This window comes from Mus caroli, unplaced genomic scaffold, assembly GCF_978045245.1.
Source record: "Mus caroli unplaced genomic scaffold, Mus_caroli_1 scaffold_8, whole genome shotgun sequence".
NCBI lineage: Eukaryota > Metazoa > Chordata > Mammalia > Rodentia > Muridae > Mus > Mus caroli.
This window is the reverse complement of record NW_028227263.1, coordinates 126,391,288-126,411,849: the sequence shown is the minus strand read 5'-3', so window position 1 is coordinate 126,411,849 and position 20,562 is coordinate 126,391,288. Positions and strand designations below refer to the sequence as shown.

Genomic DNA, 20,562 nt, shown 5'->3' with positions numbered 1-20,562 from the left:
TGGACATAGACTTCACTACACATATTCTGGAAGTGCTCCTGCCTGAGAAGATGCTCATGTCAGAAGAATAAAGGAAAAGAGAGACTGGTGCCCTGTTGGATGTGAAGCTGTTCTTCTCAAGGGACAAGACCACACAGTGAGAAGAGATATGAAGGTGTCTGGTTTGCTTTTTTGCCAGGGGTTTGCCCCATGGCAGGGGGTTCTGCTCACAGGTAAGGGTGCCTCCTCTGACTGGGGGTGGAGAGGAACACAAAGGTATGCTGGAATGTCCTAAAGAGGACAGGATCAAGGGATGAAACTTGAGGTTTCTGTTTGCCTTCAGGAGGCAGAAGGTACATCGAGGGACAGAGACTTAGCAGCCAGAATCTCTCAGCAGTCAGGAGAGGCTGAGAATAGGAGAAAAGCACTGCAAGCACTCCATGTTTACAGTCAAGTAAACTGACTTCCACATTCTAAAGATTGACGTTCCCAATTATGACAGGTGACTCTCCAAATAGAAATCAAACAGGGGTAGGTGGCAATATGGCTCAGTTTGTGGAGATCTGACAAGTTGAATTCAATCCTTAGCTCCCACATGGTAGATGGAGAGAACAAAATTCTGTTGGCTCTTTGCCCTCCGCATAGGTGCTGTGGCCTGCATATGCTCACAGTGACACATGTGCCTCCACACAGGTTTGCAGCATACACCTTCAGATGGGCAGTCTGAGACACCTGCATTCAGAAACACACATAGAGAACACATAAGGATGTGTAGAATCATTTAAATTATACTTGACTATAATTATTGTCATGAGCTCCAAACCTGGGAACCATGTAGATAAAACATGGAGACACCCATCCTCCCTCCCTCCCCCCCCCTCCCTCCCTCCCTCCCTCCCTCCCTCCCTCCCTCCCTCCTTCCCTTACGTCCTTCCTTCCTTCCTTCCTTCCTTCCTTCCTTCCTTCCTTCCTTCCTTCCTTCCTTCCTTCCTTCCTTCCTTCCTTCCCTCCCCTTTCTTTTATTTATCCATTAGTGTTTGCATCTTTCCAGGAACTGAAGCTCCCAACAACCTCAGATTAAACCCTGTCTTCACAGATTCTTGATTCTAGTGGACCAGAAGTCAGAGGATCTGGAAGATGATGTGAGGAGGTGATTTGTTGTACAATGGGGAATAGAAAATAAAAGTCAGAAACTGAGGACTCTCTAGAAAAGTGGGCCAGAGAGGTAACTTCCCACTAAATATGGGAATGCTACATGGAAATCCAGGCAGACACTGAATAGAGAATTGTGCAGAGAGTTGACAACACAGTGAGAGACTCTGAGGGAATGGAGGTCATGTTGCTCACCTCCATTAAGCAGGGGCTATACACCCCTTCCCAAGACGTAAGCTGAGTGCTGATCTCACCTGCTTAATATTGAGGATTTCTCTCTCTTTTCCCTTTAGCCTCCCTCTTAACCTGCTGGTATCTGTCTACCACTTCCAAAGTCACCATTGAATTATTGCCACCTCAAGTGGTTGAAGGAGAAGATGTTCTTTTCCTCGTCAATAATCTGCCAGAGAATCTTACAGCCTTTGCCTGGTTTAAAGGGAGGACAAATAGGAAACATGGAATTGCACTGTATGCAGTGGCCTCTGACATATATGTACACAGCGATAGAGAGACATTGTACAACAATGGATCCCTGATGATCCACAATATTACCCAGAAGGACAGAGATTATTACACCCTACGAACCTTCAATAAACATGCAGAAACTGTGTCAACAACATTCACATTCCTCCATGTGAACCGTAAGTGATTCTTTCTGAACTTGGGGTGCTGGGTGGGTTTCTTTCCACTAGACATACAGATAAGTGTCAGGCCTGGCCTGTGCCTATTTTCCCTTGACATTGTGCCCCATGTTCAGATTTGAGCATTTATCACAGGACACAAGTGTTAGAGAACAGTGGCAATGGTCAGAACTCTTCATTTGACTTCACCTTGTAGGCAAGTGGATACAATCTGGATAACTCAGCCAAGGGTTTCTGCTGAGGATATCTGTCTAGACTCTTGAGATTCTTAGCAGGAATGTGTCCTTGAGAGAGACCCTGAGAAAATCAGTGTTGGTCATGATTGAGAAAAAAATGGGATCCTCACAGAGAGTTGAGCACCAGGAAGCCCTTGTTCCAGACCCCTGTCCCAGACTCAACTTCTAATGTCCTTGAGGAGCACTTTACAAAGGTTGATTTTTAACTTCTTGTTGGCAGGGAACAGTGGTTTTGAGTAGTCAAAGTCTTGTGCTTTGTCATGCACAAGGCTTATGCACTGCCATGAGTCACCATTAGGCTAGGCCCATAGGACATCTCCAGTGACTCAGCGGTAAGAGCATAGGTGTAAAGGTGCCCTGTCCATTTACTAACTGTCCTGATGGGGTTATGAGACTTCCAGGATGGTAAGCATCTCTAAAGAGAGGGACAGAGGACATAGGTCCTCCTGACAATTGCTTGTCCTCTGGGGTCTAGCTCAGGGAATTCTCTCCACAGGCAAATGGGAACAGACTAAACTGATTTGGACAGCTCCCCAGACTTGAACTCCAGTTCCCCTAGTGGTCAGTACTTGCAACATCAGGACACAAATCAACACCCAGAAAAAGTAATTGCCTGAACCAGGAATTTACTTAGAAGCCGGGATCCACCCATAGTTCTTTCAACATGGAACTCACTGACAAAGCATTCTCAGACCTACTGTCTGCTTAATTTGTCAGCTACACTGCCAAGGGATCATGTTCAATTACTCCTTTGATGTATTTCCTTTGGGAAATATAGGCTAGCCATGGAGAATACATTAGACAGAGGTCCAAGGCATCTCAGAAATACCACGGAGTTCATGGACAGACCTACCACACAGCTCAGCAAGTACAGGGATTGGGAGAATTCTCTTGAAATCTTGTATGGGATGAAATAGCTCAGCCTTTTTCCAGGAATCATGTCACCTCCACCTGCACACCCAGGGCATGAGACTCCTGACACATCCTGGGCCTTTGTCTTGGGTCATAACTCTGACTGGTAACTCCTGTGAGAATAGATATGCCCCCCTTTCCCACATGTTATTCAGCTTGTCCCTTTGGAATCTCACAGGCATCCCTGTCAAATTCCATCTTTCCAGTACATCGAGAACATGGGGAAGACTGAGTGCATAGCCCAGTTGCTGTGTCACACAATTGTGCAGAGTTTCCCTTTTTGGAGATGACTGACCAAGGTCAGGATATAGCAGAGATAAGCCTCAGTGTCATCTTCTACTATCTTAGGACACATGGATGGTCATCAGCCTTGGTGCTCACTCTGTGTTCTGTATAATTGAAACAAAAGGAGGGGAGAGGGACATGGCTCAGCCCCAAGAGTGGAGGGGACAGAACAGTGTTTTTATAGAGCAATACCCTCAGACCATATGACTCTTGGAGATGATTCTGCCTGAGGGAGGAGGCTCAGATCAGAGAGTGGAAGCACAAGAGAACTGGGGAGCTATGCTGGAACATATGTGCCACAGAAGGGCAGATCATGCCACAGAATCCAGGCAGGCATCTTTTGTACCCTATGCAAAGGGCTTACCACCCGTCAGGGGCTCATGCTCACAAGTGAGAAGAGAAAACTCACCTACTGTCAGGAGTCTCCTGAGAGGCAGAAGGAGCTAAGAGGAGTCTCAGGGTTTGGAGTAGAGAAGACACAGGGGGCCAGAAGCTTAGCAGAAGCAGGAGGATCTTAATGAATGAAAAAAAAGTAGGGAGAGGGAGAGGTTGTTCTTACCCAATGTTAATCAGCATGGCCACAGTATTCTGAAGAATGTTGTTCTCAGCCATGACACCCCAAATAAGAAACCAAGGTGGTGTTGATCAGTGACATGATTGAATGAATATATACATTTATTTCATATTCTGATAAGCAGAGAGCAATAAACAGAAGACTTCTGACCTCTACCTAAGTTCTGTGTTCTGCACCCACCCACACTGAAGTAGTCCTTATATTCAATCTCACACAAAATATAATTTGTAAATAATTGTAAAAACCAAAGCAAATGCAATGATTTATCAAATCTACAGATTTCTTAAGGGAGTTCATGGCCACACAAGGTCCTGCACATTCATTCATTCATTCCTTATTTATTGTTCACAGGTAGCTAATTTTTAAAAAAGATAACATTTCTTAAAAATATAAGAGAAATCACAGTGCCAGTGATGCCCCAGTCTTTTTTTTTTTCTTTTGTTTTTTGAGAAAGGTTTTCTTTCTTTCTTTCTTTTTTTCTTTTTCTCTTTTTGGTTTTTCGAGACAGGGTTTCTCTGTGTATCCCTGGTTGTCCTGGAACTCACTCTGTATGGCTGGCCTCTAACTTAGAAATCCACCTGCTCTGCATCCCAAGTGCTAGGATTAAAAGCATGTGCCACCACGCCCGGCTCTTTTTTTTTTTTTTTTTTTTTTTTGAGAAAGAGATTTTATTTTCTGGTAACTCCAAGTTTTTTTTTTAATTTTTAATATTTTTATTACATATTTTCCTCAATTACATTTCCAATGCTATCCCAAAAGTCCCCCATAGCGCCCCCCACTTCCCTACCCACCCATTCCCGTTCTTTTTTTTTTGATTTTTAATATTTCTATTACATATTTTCCTCAATTACATTTCCAATGCTATCCCAAAAGTCCCCCATAGCGCCCCCCACTTCCCTACCCACCCATTCCCATTCTTTTGGCCCTGGCATTCCCCTATATTGGGGCATATAAAGTTTGCAAGTCCAATGGGCCTCTCTTTCCATTGATGGCTGACTAGGCCATCTTTCGATACATATGCAGCTAGAGACAAGAGCTCCGGGGTTCTGGTTAGTACATCATGTTGTTCCAACAATAGGGTTGCAGATCCCTTTAGCTCCTTGGGTACTTTCTCTAGCTTCTCCATTGGGAGCCCTGTGATACATCCAATAGCTGACTGTGAACATCCACTCCTGTGTTTGCTAGGCCCCGGCATCGTCTCACAAGAGACAGCTATATTTGGGTCCTTTCAGCAAAATCTTTCTAGTGTATGCAATGGTGTCAGCGTTTAGAAGCTGATTATGGGATGGATCCCTGGATATGGCAGTCTCTAAATGGTCCATCCTTTCATCACAGCTATGAACTTTGTCTCTGTAACTCCTTCCCTGGGTGTTTTGTTCCCAATTCTAAGAAGGTGCACAGTGTCCACACTTTGGTCTTCATTCTTCTTGAGTTTCATGCGTTTAGCAAATTGTATCTTATATCTTGGGTATCCTAGGTTTTGGGCTAATATCCACTTATCAGTGAATACATATTGTGTGAGTTCTTTTGTGATTGTGTTACTTCACTCAAGATGATGCCCTCCAGGTCCATCCATTTGGCTAGGAATTTCATAAATTCATTCTTTTTAATAGCTGAGTAGTACTCCATTGTGTAAATGTACCATAATTTCTGTATCCATTCCTCTGTTGAGGGACATCTGGGTTCTTTCCAGCTTCTGGCTATTATAAATAGGGCTGCTATGAACATAGTGGAGCATGTGTCCTTTTCACCGGTTGGGACATCTTCTGGATATATGCCCAGGAGAGGTATTGCTGGATCCTCTGGTAGTACTATGTCCAATTTTCTGAGGAACCGCCAGACTGATTTCCAGAGTGGTTGTACAAGCTTGCAATCCCACCAACAATGGAGGAGTGTTCCTCTTTCTCCACATCCTCGCCAACATCTGCTGTCACCTGAACTTTTGATCTTAGCCATTCTGACTGGTGTGAGGTGGAATCTCAGGGTTGTTTTGATTTGCATTTCCCTGATGATTAAGCATGTTGAACATTTTTTCAGGTGCTTCTCTGCCATTCGGTATTCCTCAGGTGAGAATTCTTTGTTCAGTTCTGAGCCCCATTTTTTAATGGGGTTATTTGACTTTCTGGAGTCCACCTTCTTGAGTTCTTTATATATATTGGATATTAGTCCCTTATCTGATTTAGGATAGGTGAAGATCCTTTCCCAATCTGTTGGTGTTTTTTTTGTCTTATTGATGGTGTCTTTAGCCTTGCAGAAGCTTTGTAGTTTCATGAGGTCCCACTTGTCAATTCTCGATCTTACAGCACAAGCCATTACTGTTCTATTCAGGAATTTTCCCCCTGTGCCCATATCTTCAAGGCTTTTCCCCACTTTCTCCTCTATAAGTTTCAGTGTCTCTGGTTTTATGTGAAGTTCCTTGATCCACTTAGACTTGACCTTAGTACAAGGAGATAGGAATGGATCGATTCGCATTCTTCTACATGTTAACAACCAGTTGTGCCAGCACCATTTGTTGAAAATGCTGTCTTTCTTCCACTGGATGTTTTTAGCTCCCTTGTCGAAGATCAAGTGACCGTAGGTGTGTGGGTTCATTTCTGTGTCTTCAATTCTATTCCATTGTTCTACTTGTCTGTCACTATACCAGTACCATGCAGTTTTTATCACAATTGCTCTGTAGTAGAGCTTTAGGTCCGGCATGGTGATTCCACCAGAGGTTCTTTTTTTTGGATGTCTTTTGTTTATTTTATTGTTTATCTTCTAATAGCCCACAGAAGTGACTGAAAATATTTGCAGGCTAATTTTAAACAGCATGAAGTAGAGAATATGCACTAAATACTAAAAAAAATAAAATAAAACTTTTACCTTACTTATTAAACTATTTAGAATTTCCCTGAAATGCACCTGTTAAATTAGTCTACAATATATTAATGAACGGGGGACATGTATTTCCTAGGAAATATTTTAAACATGGAGTATACAAGCAAAAAAAAAAACCCCTCAGGATATGAAATTTTTCAAGTCACAATCCCCTGAACAAACTAATTCAAATTTATTTTCCACCTGAATTCAGAAGTGCAAAATCATTAAAAAATAAAAATATTTCTATTGTTCTCAGAAGTCTACAGATAAATCCCACAAATCTTTAAAGGCTTTTCAACAGAACAAGTCCCCAGTCTCTTGGCAAGCTCCTTACGATCTTTGAAGTGGGGCTTCGCATTCTGTGTGCAAGCTGCACTGTTAGCAGAGCTCCAGTCTGAAAATCACCTTCAGGGTGAAGACCCAGCAGCGACCTCTGTCAGCATACACCACTGCCTGCATACCTGCAAGTCTGCACCAAAAGGTCCCTAGGCAGCTGCAACCCTCAGCTGATAATCAGGACACAGATTCAAGACAGGAAGTAGAGGCCAAACACTCCAGTTTACAGATGCTATTCTTCATAAAAATGCCAAGGGCTTTTGTATCAGAAATGGGCAACATGTTAAAAAAAAAAGTCGAGGCAACTGGGTAAATTCAGTGCTGGGGGTTAAAGATGAGGGTTCGGGGTGCTCGAGGCACAGATGAAGACACTTAGCTGCACGTCTGCACACTTCTACTGTCTGGCTCACCTATACTTGTAAGTAACCACCCCTGATGCTCAGAGGGACGCCCCAAACGGCATCGCAGCTGCTGCAGGTGTTTCCGAATCAAACAGGTCACAGGAGGCCTAGGGTTTTATGAAGTCTGGGGCTCCTTGTCTAGTATTACACTTAATAATGACCACCTTGAAGTTGGTGATGTAGGTGAGGGCTCGGTTACACCCTTCTCTATTAGTCATACCATTGTGTTGATTAGAAAACACCAGTCCTGCACAGAATGAACAACTGTAGCTTATACAGCCAATGAGGCCACAGGAAGAACTACCCACCCACCCACCCACCAACTAATCTTTAGCCTTCCTTTCTGGATGCATGGTGGCCGCCGGGGGTTTTAATGTAACCAGAGCATCCTTAGGCCAAGGTCCTGCGGAAGACCTTATATTTGTAGGATTCACGATAGTGTTTGACTGGAGAAAGCCCTCTCCTGGCTCGCTCGAAACCGCAGGCAGCCGTCCAACTTTGGTAAATTCCTGTGTCGTGGTAAAAGAACTCCGCTCTTCTGGGCCTCCCTTCAGGGGCTTGGAAATGGAAGGCAGTGCAGTTTTCTCTGGCCGTCCACCAGGCATGGGACCCCAGGTTTCTTGGGGTACATTTGGCTAGCAATCTTAAAGAAGTCCTCAGCAGCATCGAGAGCAATGAGCCGGTCCACAATCAAGAGGTACCTCTCGGAGAGCTCCCAGCTGGCGGGGAAGATGGAGGTCTCTTCAGCCAGCTTTAACAGCATCTCCCGGGCTTTCCTTGTGTTTTTAGAATCACTCATGGTGCTGAGTTTGGTCACTGACAACAGAGAGTCGGCTTCCCTTTGAAAGCCCAAGTCCTCTAAGATTCGTCTCCATCGGTTCCTCACTTCCCTGCGGATCTGCCGCAGGGTGTAGATATCATAGTTGAGTCTTTGCCATTCCTCTGAGTCTTTGGTCTGCTGATTACGAATGACTATCAGATTATACAAGATCCTGTCGTCATCCGCCTCTGTGTGGGACACGTCATGAGGCATGCTCCATAAATTCTTCTCATCATCCCTCTCCAGAGTCGCTCCAAAGGGAGAATATGGATTGTTACCACTGACCAGCGGCTCCTTCTCGGGCCGCGCGGGCTCCTCCAGGCACCAGCACGGGCAGGAGCAGCAGGCGCTCCATAGCCAGCTGCGCAGCCCCATGGGGAGCGAGGCCCAGCGCCTGGATCCCGGAGCCGGGCGCGCGATGGCGGCGGGGACGCGGGGACAGGGACAGGGACGGCCGCCGCGTCACGCGGGGACAGGGACAGGGACGGCCGCCGCGTCACGGGCCGGGCCGTGCGCATCACGCCGCGGCCGGCCGTGGGGACGCGAGTCGCGCGTTTGACCAGAGGTTCTTTTATCCTTGAGAAGAGTTTTTGCTATCCTAGGTTTTTTGTTATTCCAGATGAATTTGCAGATTGCACTTTCTAATTCGTTGAAGAATTGATTTGGAATTTTGATGGGGATTGCATTGAATCTGTAGATTGCTTTTGGCAAGATAGCCATTTTTACAATGTTGATCCTGCCAATCCATGAGCATGGGAGATCTTTCCATCTTCTGAGATCTTCTATAATTTCTTTCTTCAGAGACTTGAAGTTTTTATTATACAGATCTTTCACTTCCTTAGTTAGAGTCACGCCAAGATATTTAATATTATTTGTGACTATTGAGAAGGGTGTTGTTTCCCTAATTTCTTTCTCAGCCTGTTTATTCTTTGTGTAGAGAAAGGCCATTGATTTGTTTGAGTTAATTTTATATCCAGCTACTTCACCGAAGCTGTTTATCAGGCTTAGGAGTTCTCTGGTGGAATTTTTAGGGTCACTTATATATACTATCATATCATCTGCAAAGAGTGATATTTTGACTTCATCTTTTCCAATTTGTATCCCTTTGATCTCCTTTTGTTGTCGAATTGCTCTGGCTAGGACTTCAAGTACAATGTTGAATAGGTATGGAGAAAGTGGACAGCCTTGTCTAGTCCCTGATTTTAGAGGGATTGCTTCAAGCTTCTGACCATTTACTTTGATGTTGGCTACTGGTTTGCTGTAGATTGCTTTTATCATGTTTAGGTATGGGCCTTGAATTCCTGATCTTTCCAAGACTTTTATCATGAATGGGTGTTGGATCTTGTCAAATGCTTTTTCCGCATCTAACGAGATGACCATGTGGTTTTTGTCTTTGAGTTTGTTTATATACTGGATTACGTTGATGGATTTCCGTATATTGAACCATCCCTGCATCCCTGGGATGAAACCTACTTGGTCAGGATGAATGATTGTTTTGATGTGTTCTTGGATTCGGTTAGCAAGAACTTTATTGAGGATTTTTACATCAATATTCATAAGGGATATTGGTCTGAAGTTTTCTTTGTTGGGTCTTTTTGTGGTTTAGGTATCAGAGTAATTGTGGCTTCATAGAATGAGTTGGGTAGAGTACCTTCTGTTTCTATTTTGTGCAATAGTTTGTGAAGAACTGGGATTAGATCTTCTTTGAAGGTCTGATAGAACTCTGCACTAAACCCATCTGGTCCTGGGCTTTTTTTAGTTGGGAGACTATTAATGACTGCTTCTATTTCTTTGGGGGATATAGGGCTGTTTAGATCATTAACCTGATCTTGATTCAACTTTGGTACCTGGTATCTGTCTAGGAACTTCTCCATTTCATCCAGGTTCTCCAGTTTTGTTGAGTATAGCCTTTGGTAGAAGGATCTGATGGTGTTTTGGATGTCTTCAGGATCTGTTGTTATGTCTCCTTTTTCATTTCTGATTTTGTTAATTAGGATGCTTTCCCTGTGCCCTCTAGTGAGTCTGGCTAAGGGTTTATCTATCTTGTTGATTTTCTCAAAGAACCAGCTCCTTGATTGGTTGATTCTTTGAATAGTTTTTCTTGTTTCCACTTGGTTGATTTCGCCCCTGAGTTTGATTATTTCCTGCCATCTACTCCTCTTGGGTGAATTTGCTTCCTTTTGTTCTAGTGCTTTTAGGTATGTTGTCAAGCTGCTAATGTGTGCTCTCTCTAGTTTCCTTTTGGAGGCACTCAGAGCTATGAGTTTTCCTCTTAGAAATGCTTTCATTGCGTCCCATAAGTTTGGGTATGTTGTGGCTTCATTTTCATTGAACTCTAAAAAGTCCTTAATTTCTTTCTTTATTCCTTCCTTGACCAAGGTATCATTGAGAAGAGTGTTGTTCAGTTTCCACGTGAAGGTTGGCTTTCTATTATTTATTTTGTTATTGAAGATCAGCCTTAGTCCATGGTGATCTGATAGGATGCATGGGACAATTTCAATATTTTTGTATCTGTTGAGGCCTGTTTTTTGACCAATTATGTGGTCAATTTAGGAGAAGGTACCATGAGGTGCTGAGAAGAAGGTATATCCTTTTGTTTTAGGATAGAATGTTCTGTAGATATCTGCCAGATCCATTTGATTCATAATTTCTCTTAGTTTCTCTGTGTCCCTGTTTAGTTTCTGTTTCCATGATCTGTCCATTGGTGAAAGTGGTGTGTTGAAGTCTCCCACTATTATTGTATGAGGTGCAATGTGTGCTTTGAGATTTACTAAAGTTTCTTTAATGAATGTGGCTGCCTTTGTATTTGGAGCATAGATATTCAGGATTGATAGTTCCTCTTGGAGGATTTTACCTTTGATGAGTATGAAGTGTCCCTCCCTGTCTTTTTTAATGACTTTGGGTTGGAAGTCAATCTTATCAGATATTAGAATGGCTACTCCAGCTTGTTTCTTCATGCCATTTGCTTGGAAAATTGTTTTCCAGCCTTTCATTCTGAGGTAGTGTCTATCTTTTTCTCTGAGATGAGTTTCCTGTAAGCAGCAAAATGTTGGGTCTTGTTTGTGTAGCCAGTTTGTTAGTCTATGTCTTTTTATCGGGGAGTTGAGTCCATTGATATTAAGAGATATTAAGGAAAAGTAATTGTTGTTTCCTGTTATTTTTGTTGTTAAAGTTGGCATTCTGTTCTTGTGGCTGTCTTCTTTTAGGTTTGTTGAGGGATTACCTTCTTGTTGTTTCTAGGGCGTGGTTCCTGTCCTTGTATTGGTTTTTTTTCTGTTATTATCCTTTGAAGGGCTGGATTCGTGGAGAGATAATGTGTGAATTTGGTTTTGTCGTGGAATACTTTGGTTTCTCCATCTATGTTAATTGAGAGTTTGGCTGGGTATAGTAGCCTGGGCTGGAATTTGTGTTCTTTTAGTGTCTGTATAACATCCGTCCAGGATCTTCTGGCTTTCATAGTCTCTGGTGAAAAATCTGGTGTAATTCTGATAGGCTTGCCTTTATATGTTACTTGGCCTTTTTCTCTTACTGCTTTTAGTATTCTATCTTTATTTAGAGCATTTGTTGTTCTGATTATTATGTGTCGGGAGGTATTTCTTTTCTGGTCCAGTCTATTTGGAGTTCTGTAGGCTTCTTGTATGTTCATGGGCATCTCTTTCTTTAGATTTGGGAAGTTTTCTTCTATAATTTTGTTGAAGATGTTTGCTGGTCCTTTGAGTTGAAAATCTTCATTCTCATCCACTCCTATTATCCGTAGGTTTGGTCTTCTCATTGTGTCCTGTATTTCTTGGATGTTTTGAGTTAGGGTCTTTTTGCATTTTACATTTTCCTTGATTGTTGTGCCGATGTTCTCTATGGAATCTTCTGCACCTGAGATTCTCTCTTTCATCTCTTGTATTCTGTTGCTGATACTCGTATCTATGGTTCCAGATTTCTTTCCTATGGTTTCTCTCTCCAGTGTTGCCTCATTTTGGGTTTTCTTTATTGTGTCTACTTCCCTTTTTAGGTCTAGTATGGTTTTGTTCATTTCCATCATCTGTTTGGATGTGTTTTCCTGTTTTTCTGTAAGGACTTCTACCCGTTTGATTATGTTATCCTGTTTTTCTTTAAGGATTTGTCACTCTTTAGCAGTGTTCTCCTGCAATTCTTTAAGGGATTTTTGTGCTTCCTCTTTACTGTCTTCTACCTGTTTACCAGTGTTCCTTTGTATTTCTTTAAGTGTGTTATTAAAGTCCTTCTTGAAGTCCTCTACCATCATCATGAGATATGCTTTTAGATCTGTGTCTAGCTTTTCCGGTGTGTTGGGGTGCCCTGGACTGGGCGAAGTGGGAGTGCTGGGTTCTGAATATGGTGAGTGGTCTTGGTTTCTGTTAGTAAGATTATTACGTTTACCTTTCGCCATCTGGTAATCTCTGGGGTTAGTTGTTGTCGTTGTCACTGTTTAAAGATTGGAGCAGAAGCTGTGTTCCACTCACCAGCAGTCTCAAAATCCTGTGGCGGGGGTCGTGGGTAGCTGGCAGTACCCGGTGCTGGTCCAGCTGGAAGAGGCCTGTGGTCCTACTCAGGCCGGTTTTCTGCTTCCCTAACTAATGCAGTCTCAGGTCCCGCGCGCAATTGGATTGGAGCAGAAGCTGTGTTCCACTCTCCAGAAGTCTTAAGATCCTGTGGCGGGTGTTGTGGGTAGCTGGCGAGTGTCAGCTGACCCTGCGCTCTCGCTACCCCGGTGGTTTTCTGACCGGAAGAGGCTTGTGGCCCTATGTAGGCCGAATTTCTCTCTCCCCAACCAGAGCAGTCTCAGGTCCCGCATGATTGGACTGGAGCAGAAGCTGTGTTCCACTCACCAGCAGTCTCAAAATCCTGTGGCGGGGGTCGTGGGTAGCTGGTGGGTGTCAGCCGACCCTGCGCTCTAGCTACCCCGGTGCTGATCCGGCCGGATGAGGCCTGTGGCCCTACTCTGGCCGGTTTCTGCCTGGCTCTTTTTTATTAGATATTTTCTTCATTTACATTTCAAATGCTATCCCCAAAGCCCCCTATGCCCCCCCCTGCTCCCCAACCCACCCACTCCTGCTTCCTGGCCCTGGCATTCCCCTGTACTGGGGCATATGATCTTCTCAAGACCAAGGGCCTCAGCCGGGATGGTGGCGCATGCCTTTAATCCCAGCACTCGGGAGGCAGAGACAGGCGGATTTCTGAGTTCGAGGCCAGCCTGGTCTACAAAGTGAGTGCCAGGACAGCCAGGGCTATACAGAGAAACCCTGTCTCGAAAAACCAAAAAAAAAAAAAAATACTAAGACCAAGGGCCTCTCCTCTCATTGATGGCCAACTAGGCCATCCTCTGCTACATATGCAACTAGAGATGATGCTCCAGTCTTAATGGACTGGAAAATAGATCAGTAAAGAAAGCTGGATGAACTACAAGAGGAAGCAAACAATAACAACAACAGCAGCAGCAGCAACCACCACCACCACAACAACAACAACTCTACCACCACCACTAAGAAGTCAGAGAGTAAAACCTCAGGGTCTGTGGGGGAAAAGATGGGGAGGCATCACCCCAATATCAATCTACCTTGAATGGAGCAGGGATCTGAGAGCAGTGAACCAGGGCCATGTTGACACCTGAAGAGAGAGCAACAAACTAGAAAAACACAAGTGCGTGGACACAGAGCTGGATGGGGAGACACATAGCTAGGGTAAATAATGGACATACCCACTCAGAACTGTGTCTCATCTCACAAAAACCAGATGGTGCCAATTCATTGGCTCTCTCTCTTTCCTTCTAGTCTTCCTTTGGAACTGTGGGCGCTTGGTCACCTCTTCCCAGCCCAGTATTGAATCATTCCCCTCCATCGTTACTGAAGGACAAAATGTTATTCTACATGTCCACAATATCCCAGAGAATCTTCAAGGTTTTATATGGTTCAAAGGGATGACCGTGCACAGGCATCTTGAGATTGGCCGATACACAATAGGCAGAAAGTCAAGTGTGTTTGGGCCTGCATACAGCGGTAGAGAGAAGCTGGATAGTAATGGATCCCTGCTGATTGAAAATGTCACTCAAAAGGATGCTGGATTGTACACCCTACGAGTACTGGGTACAGATATGAAGAGTGAAGAAGCACATGTAGAAATCCAAGTTAACAGTAAGTGATTTCCTGGGATCCTTCATTGATGGGTGGGGCTTAGACACACAGGACTGTCATGACTGGTCTGAGCCTCACTTCTTTCTGCACTGTGTCCCCATGTACAGGATTTAGCACTTAGTGCCAGACAAACATGTCTTTTACAGCCAGAAACAAATGGCCGTAGATCAGACTCTATCTTCTGAATCCACCTGCATCAAGAAAGACCCTGATGGTAACTCAGTTTAAGATGTCAGGCTCTTCCCAGTCTCTTGGGGCTCTAAACCAGAGAGCTCACACCTATCATCTTTCGAAGGCTGGACTAAATTGACCCCCTGGAGCATATTTCCAGTTCTTTATTCTTAATTCCTCTTAAAGCTGATAGGCAACAATGGTTTTTGCTGTCCATGTCAAACTGCAATATTAATTAGCTGCAAATTGAGATTGTCATAAATAGAATCCAGGAACTGGTGCAGAGACCATGGAGGAGTGCTGCTTACTGGCTTTCTCATTCTGGCTTACTCATTCTGCTCTTATATGACTCAGGACTTGTAGCATAGTAGTAGAACTGCTTGCAGTGGTCTAGATATCCCTAGTTAAAAAATATAATACAGGCTTGCCCACAGGCTAATGTGTTGGTGACATTTTCAACAGAGGCCTTGTCTTTCAAAAGGATTCTACATTGTGTCCAGTTGACATAAAACCAGCTACCCTAACACCCCAATGTTTCCCAAGATCTGAGCCTGCCCTGAAGATCAGGTTGTTCCCCACCCTCACTCAACTCCAATCCAGTGGACTGCCAGAAAAAGCAGCAACAACACATAGAAGGTGAAGTCAGGGCTTACCTGGAGTCAGAAAGCAAAAATAAGAAATAAAACAAACAAACAAACAAATGCAAAACAAGCAATGAAAGAGAGAGATAGAGAGAGAGGGAGGGAGGGAGGGAGGGAGAAGAAGGGAGGGAGAGAAGGAGGGAGAGGAAGGGAAGGAGGGAGGGAAGAGGGAGAGAGAGAGTGAGAGAGAGAGGAAGAAAGGAAGGAAGGAAGGAAGGAAGGAAGGAAGAAAGAAAGAAAGAAAGAAAGAAAGAAAGAAAGAAAGAAAGAAAGAAAGAAAGAAAGAAAGAGAAATCTGGGACCTGTAGAATTCAGGGCTTCATCTCAAACCTGAGTGTGCATGAGTGTGTGCAGTGTCTGAGTGAGTGCAGCGAGGAAGCAGCCATGGAGACACACACCTCTATGTAGAGGAAATGATGCTTTCAGGGATGCTGAGAGAATGGAGGACATGTTTCTCACTTTCATTAAGTGGTATAGATACATCCATACTTGAGTCTCTAGGCTGAGTTAAAAATACATCTACTCAGGACAGAGCTCACCATCTTTGTACCAAGCATAGTGGTCTGTATGCTACAACTTTTTGTCTTTTCCCTTCCAGACCTCACTTTTCAGTGCTGTAACCCTAGCACCTCTTCCAAACTCATGGTTGAAGCAGTACCTCGATATGTTGCTGAAGGGGAAAGTGTTCTTCTCCTTGTCCACAACCTGCCAGAAGAGCTGATATCCTTTACATGGTACAACTCAATGTATAGGGTCCCAGCCTTTAAAATTGTAGAATTCAATGTAATCAGGAATATCACCACCTGGGGGGATGTTTCCAGAGGAAGAGATACGGTGTATACCAACGGATCCCTGATGCTCCAGGATGTCACTGAGGAAGATGCAAGAATGTACACACTAGAAACTTTAAATGTAAACTACACAGTTGAAAGAGCACATGTGCAGTTTTATGTAAACAGTTAAGTGACTCTCAATGGACTCTGGTTGCTATGTATGACTTACCCTACTTCCTACACTAGACTGTCAGGACTGGGTTGTGCCTGCTCTCTCCCCTGCTGCATGGCATCTACTTACTGTAGGATACATACTGGGTAGACAAACAGCAGTCAATCAGAATCCCTCACCAGACTCTGCCTCCACAGAGAAGAATGTGTGTGGGATAACTCAGCATGAGGGCATCAGCCTTAGTGCAGACTCTTGGGGTTCTCACTATGCACATGGCCCTAAGAGAGACCTTGTGGGAGCCAGGCAGGCACTGGATGAGGGAGCTATGGGGTCTTCACAGAGAGTACCAGGGAACACTGGCTCCAAAATTTTGCCTCTGGCTGGAGTCTAGGCCACATTGGGGAGCATTATGTTAATGCACGGTGTTGACTTCCTTTCAGAACTGGCAGGGAACAAGGCTTTACTGATTGTCCAGCTCCCATAGAGTGTGGGACCAGCTGTGTACTGCCATAATAACTGGGTTCATGTAGGCCATCTGTGCATCATCTTCTACTGAGTCTCAGTGGTCAGGTGCCAGAACAGAAGCCAACTACATGTCCTGAGTCTAGCCTAGACAATTCTCTTTTGCAGTCAAATAATAATATACACTGCCAATTTGAGCAGCTCCTCCATCCCAAGGTCAGGCCATTGCTTATACCCAGGCCATGAGCTTAACTCCCAGGCACAGCAGTGATCACTTATCACGTGTTTTGTTATATGAAAACTGAGACATAGGAAACAGTGGTTAAATCAGGGACATACATACAGGCCAGCAGTATTTGAGCAAAAGCACAAGATATATCTATAGTTACAGTTCAAACTTCTCTCTCTTGGAGGCTTTTTAAAGTATTCACTAAAGGGGGGCTGGTGGAGCTCTCTGAAGAATTATTGTCACTTGGACCCTCCTTTGTTTTTTTCACAGAGCCTGTGACACAACCCTTTGTGCGAATCACTGACCCCACAGTCAATGCACACAGATCTGTGACCTTCACCTGTGTTACACCTGACATTGCAATCTCCATCCTTTGGTTCTTCAATAGCCATAGTCTGAAGCCTACAGAAAGGATAACACTGTCCCCTACGAAGTGTGGACTTCGAATAGAGGATGTCAGAAGTGAAGATGCTGGAAAGTACCAGTGTGTGGTCATCAACCGAAATGGTGATGCAAAGACCAGTCACCCTATCAGGTGGCCATGATGAATAAGTGACCTTCCTCTCATCCTACACTAGAATGGTGGCGTTTCTTTATTTATGGAGTAAAGTTATGTGGTGAAAATGATCATTTACTACTCAGGTGCAGCCGGCATGGTGACACATGCCTGTGATCCTGGGATACACATGTGGATAAGAACAAGGCATGATTTAAAGTGAGACTCTGTCTCCAAAGCAAAGCACAGACTCAATACAGCAAACAGGATCACAAAGTCATCAACAGTTTAGGTTGTGGATCAAATATATAGCTAACCATTTGAATCCATAAAACCCTATTTCAGGAGCCCCCAAACCTTGGATGCTTCAAGTCTGCTGTGATAAATACATCCTTTATTTGCTAAAATATATTCCATGTTTAACTAATTGAGCTAACAAAAATGGTTCCTAGAGACCATTCAGACATTCAGTGAGGTGAGGGAGAGTGACAGAAGAAGGGAATGCAAGGTCTAAAATTGTGGACATAACTCTTTGCTACATAGTTTTTGATCCTCAGCTTGATTGATGCACAGATGTAAAATTCATGGTGTAAATCCTTGCCCCGACCTGCAGGACTTAAGCAACCGGGGTCTCGAGGAAGGGAGCAACAGTAACAAATTGTGATCAGGAGATGAGAAGGAAGGAGACAAGACAAAAAATTCTGTTCAAGTCCCATTTACTCTTGGGAAACAGAGGGCTTATAAAGCTGAAAACTACAAATGGTATTTGCTCAGGTGCACAGGCCAAACCGGTGTTATCTCTTGGTAACACATTGATATCAAAGGAGTGTCCCATTGTAAAATGTCCAGAAAGCCCCTATCATAAAATGCCCCAAGTCAACAGAAGCAAGATAGAAGAAACAAGAGTGTTAATTAAAAGATGATGGCCCAGGGACAAGATAGAGGCTGAGATGCCAGTGGCTTTTGGGCCCCAACAAATCCTGATTCTATGATCTCTATTCTGAGAGTCACATTCACAGTGGGACCTTGCATGATTCTTTTTCCTGTTAATATGTTTCTTTCTTTTTGTTATTCTTTTATCCATTGCATTCCTAACACACTTTCCCCTTCCTCCCATCCTCCCCAACATCCCCTTTCCTCAGATCCATTCTTTTTTCATTTCCCTTCAACCAAAAAGAGCAAGCCCTTCAAGGATATCAACCAAACACAGCATAACAAGTTACAGTACCAGTAGGCACAGAGCCTCATATCAGGGCTGGGTGAGGTAACCTAAAAAGAGGAAAAGGGTCCAAGAAAAGGCAGAAGAGTCAAAGACATCCCCCACTCCCATTGATAGGAGTCTCACAAGAACACCTAGCTATATAATCATAACATATATGCAGAGTAACTAGCTCCAAACTATACAGAGTATGTGATTATTGATCCAGTCTCTGTTAGCCCCTATAATCCCTGTTTAGTTGATTCTGGGAGAATGCTTTTCTGATGTCCATGAACACTGTTTCGTACAACTCCTCCTCCTGCTCTTCTGTGGGGCTGTCATGCTCCATCAAGTATTATCTGTGCGTCTGAATCGGCTCCCATAGTGACTAGATGATACCTCTCTGATGACCATTAGGCTGAGGACCAATTTATGACTATTAAAGAATAATATTAATAATTATTTCATTATTTTTTCATTCCAGTTTGTTTTATCCTGAATCTTTGGGCTGTTCAGTCTCTAGTTCCTAGCCATTTAGGCTGTGTCGGACATTGACTCCTTCTCATGGTTTGGCTTTAAGTTGGAGCAGTCATTGCTTGTCTACTCCCAAAATTTCTCTGTTACTATTACACACACATTTTGCAGCCAGGACAGTTTGTGGGCCAAAGGTTTTGTGTCTGGTTTGGTGTCCCAGTCCCAATGTTGGAAACACTGCCTGGTTACAGGAGATGGCCAGTTCAGGACTAATCATTTTCTCTAGGGTCTTTTTCAAAGTTTTTGGAAGTTTCCAGTGCAGTAGATTTCCATATTGCTACCGAAATTCCCCCCAATTCCAATCCTCTCTTCCAGTACTTTGTCTCTCCCTCCCCCACCCCTCTCCTTGCCTCATTCCTACCTGTTCTGATCCACACACACAATCTATTCTATTTCCCTTCCTGGGCAGATCCATGGGCCACCCCTTGAGTCTCCTTGTTACTTGGCCTCTCTATGTATGTGACAAAACAGGAAATCTGATTGTGGGCAATATTAGTTCGCAGAAGTATATCTCATGAGGTTGTATTTGTTTTTTATTTCCAGAAAGTTCTGTAGAATCTTTAGGATTTTCTAAAAATAACTTCATGTGTGTGTAGATGTACTTTATAGCCAACTAATTGGATGCTTTTGATTTCCTTGTGTTGATACTGGTCTTAGAGTTTGGAAAGCTGTCAGGTGTCCCCACTGAGTAATGAGTTGGTTCTGGGTATTCATATGCACCCCTACTAGCACTGGCAGAGTCTTCTATCCTTAATTTGGCCGTTTTCATCATTAAAAGCTGTTTATATTTGTCAAATGTCTTTATTCATTCAGTCTTATGAATGTGTCTCTTCTTGCTTCTATCTGTAGGTTCTGGGCTTCTAGGAATTTGTCTCCTTCATGTAAGCCACTCTATCTTTAGCCCATCAGTATGAACATGAAAATTTTAGTATCCTGAAAAGTGGACAGCTAGGTCTCAATTTTCACCTTTAGTGTTAGTGTCAACCCTTTAAAAACAAAGTTAATCTAATTAAAGATTGACAATGCCATTATAACTTTGAAGAACCACCTTTTCCTTTTATTGAAAATAGATTTTTTGATTTAAAAAAAACATTTCGTTAATTCTTTGTGAATTACACATCATGTACCCCAATCCCACTTATCTCTTTCTCCTAATATCTGCCCTTGCATCCTCCTCCTCAAATATAATAAATTAATAATAACAATAATAATAATAACAACAATCCAAAAACAAAACATAAAAAACCTCTTGTTTTGGAAGCTGTAGTGTGTGACAGTGTCCCACAGTATACCCTTTTGTCCACACATCTTTACTTGGAAATGTTCATTGCAATGAATCATTGGTCTTGTTCAAGGCCTCTGTGCATGGTAGATGAGTGGCAGGGCCAGCTCACCTGCATCCCTGCCACCAGGGCAAGCTCTACTATGCTGTTCAGGTAAGGTACATGTCAAACTCTCCTCAGTGCTGTGGCCACTGAGGGATGGAGCCAGCTCTGCACAGTTCTTGTACATCAACATAGTCCAAGGAACCAGCCTAGACTGGGGACA

The 20,562-nt window shown here is 43.5% G+C and overlaps 1 protein-coding gene and 1 pseudogene across 1 annotated transcript; one reads left to right on the top strand and one right to left on the bottom strand.

Annotated features, from left to right (window-relative positions):
• Positions 1–148: 148 nt before the first annotated feature.
• LOC147003469 (pregnancy-specific glycoprotein 22-like) lies at positions 149–17,331 on the top strand. Its single transcript, XM_085842126.1, has 5 exons — positions 149–212; positions 1,425–1,772; positions 13,979–14,338; positions 15,749–16,108; positions 17,057–17,331. The coding sequence occupies exons 1-5, from the start codon at positions 149–151 to the stop codon at positions 17,329–17,331; spliced, it is 1,407 nt and encodes a 468-aa protein (XP_085698252.1).
• Positions 7,701–8,585, bottom strand: LOC147003470 (melanoregulin pseudogene; annotated as a pseudogene).
• Positions 17,332–20,562: the final 3,231 nt, after the last annotated feature.

What these genes read in the sequence shown, in the direction of transcription:
- LOC147003469 (XM_085842126.1), top strand. Translation starts at nt 149, where the DNA reads ATGAAGGTGTCTGGTTTGCTTTTTTGCCAGGGGTTTGCCCCATGGCAG. An exon ending in CACATTCCTCCATGTGAACC is followed by an intron (nt 1,773 to 13,978) that starts GTAAGTGATTCT and finishes CTTTCCTTCTAG; the next exon opens with TCTTCCTTTGGAACTGTGGG. An exon ending in TGTGCAGTTTTATGTAAACA is followed by an intron (nt 16,109 to 17,056) that starts GTTAAGTGACTC and finishes TTTTTTTCACAG; the next exon opens with AGCCTGTGACACAACCCTTT.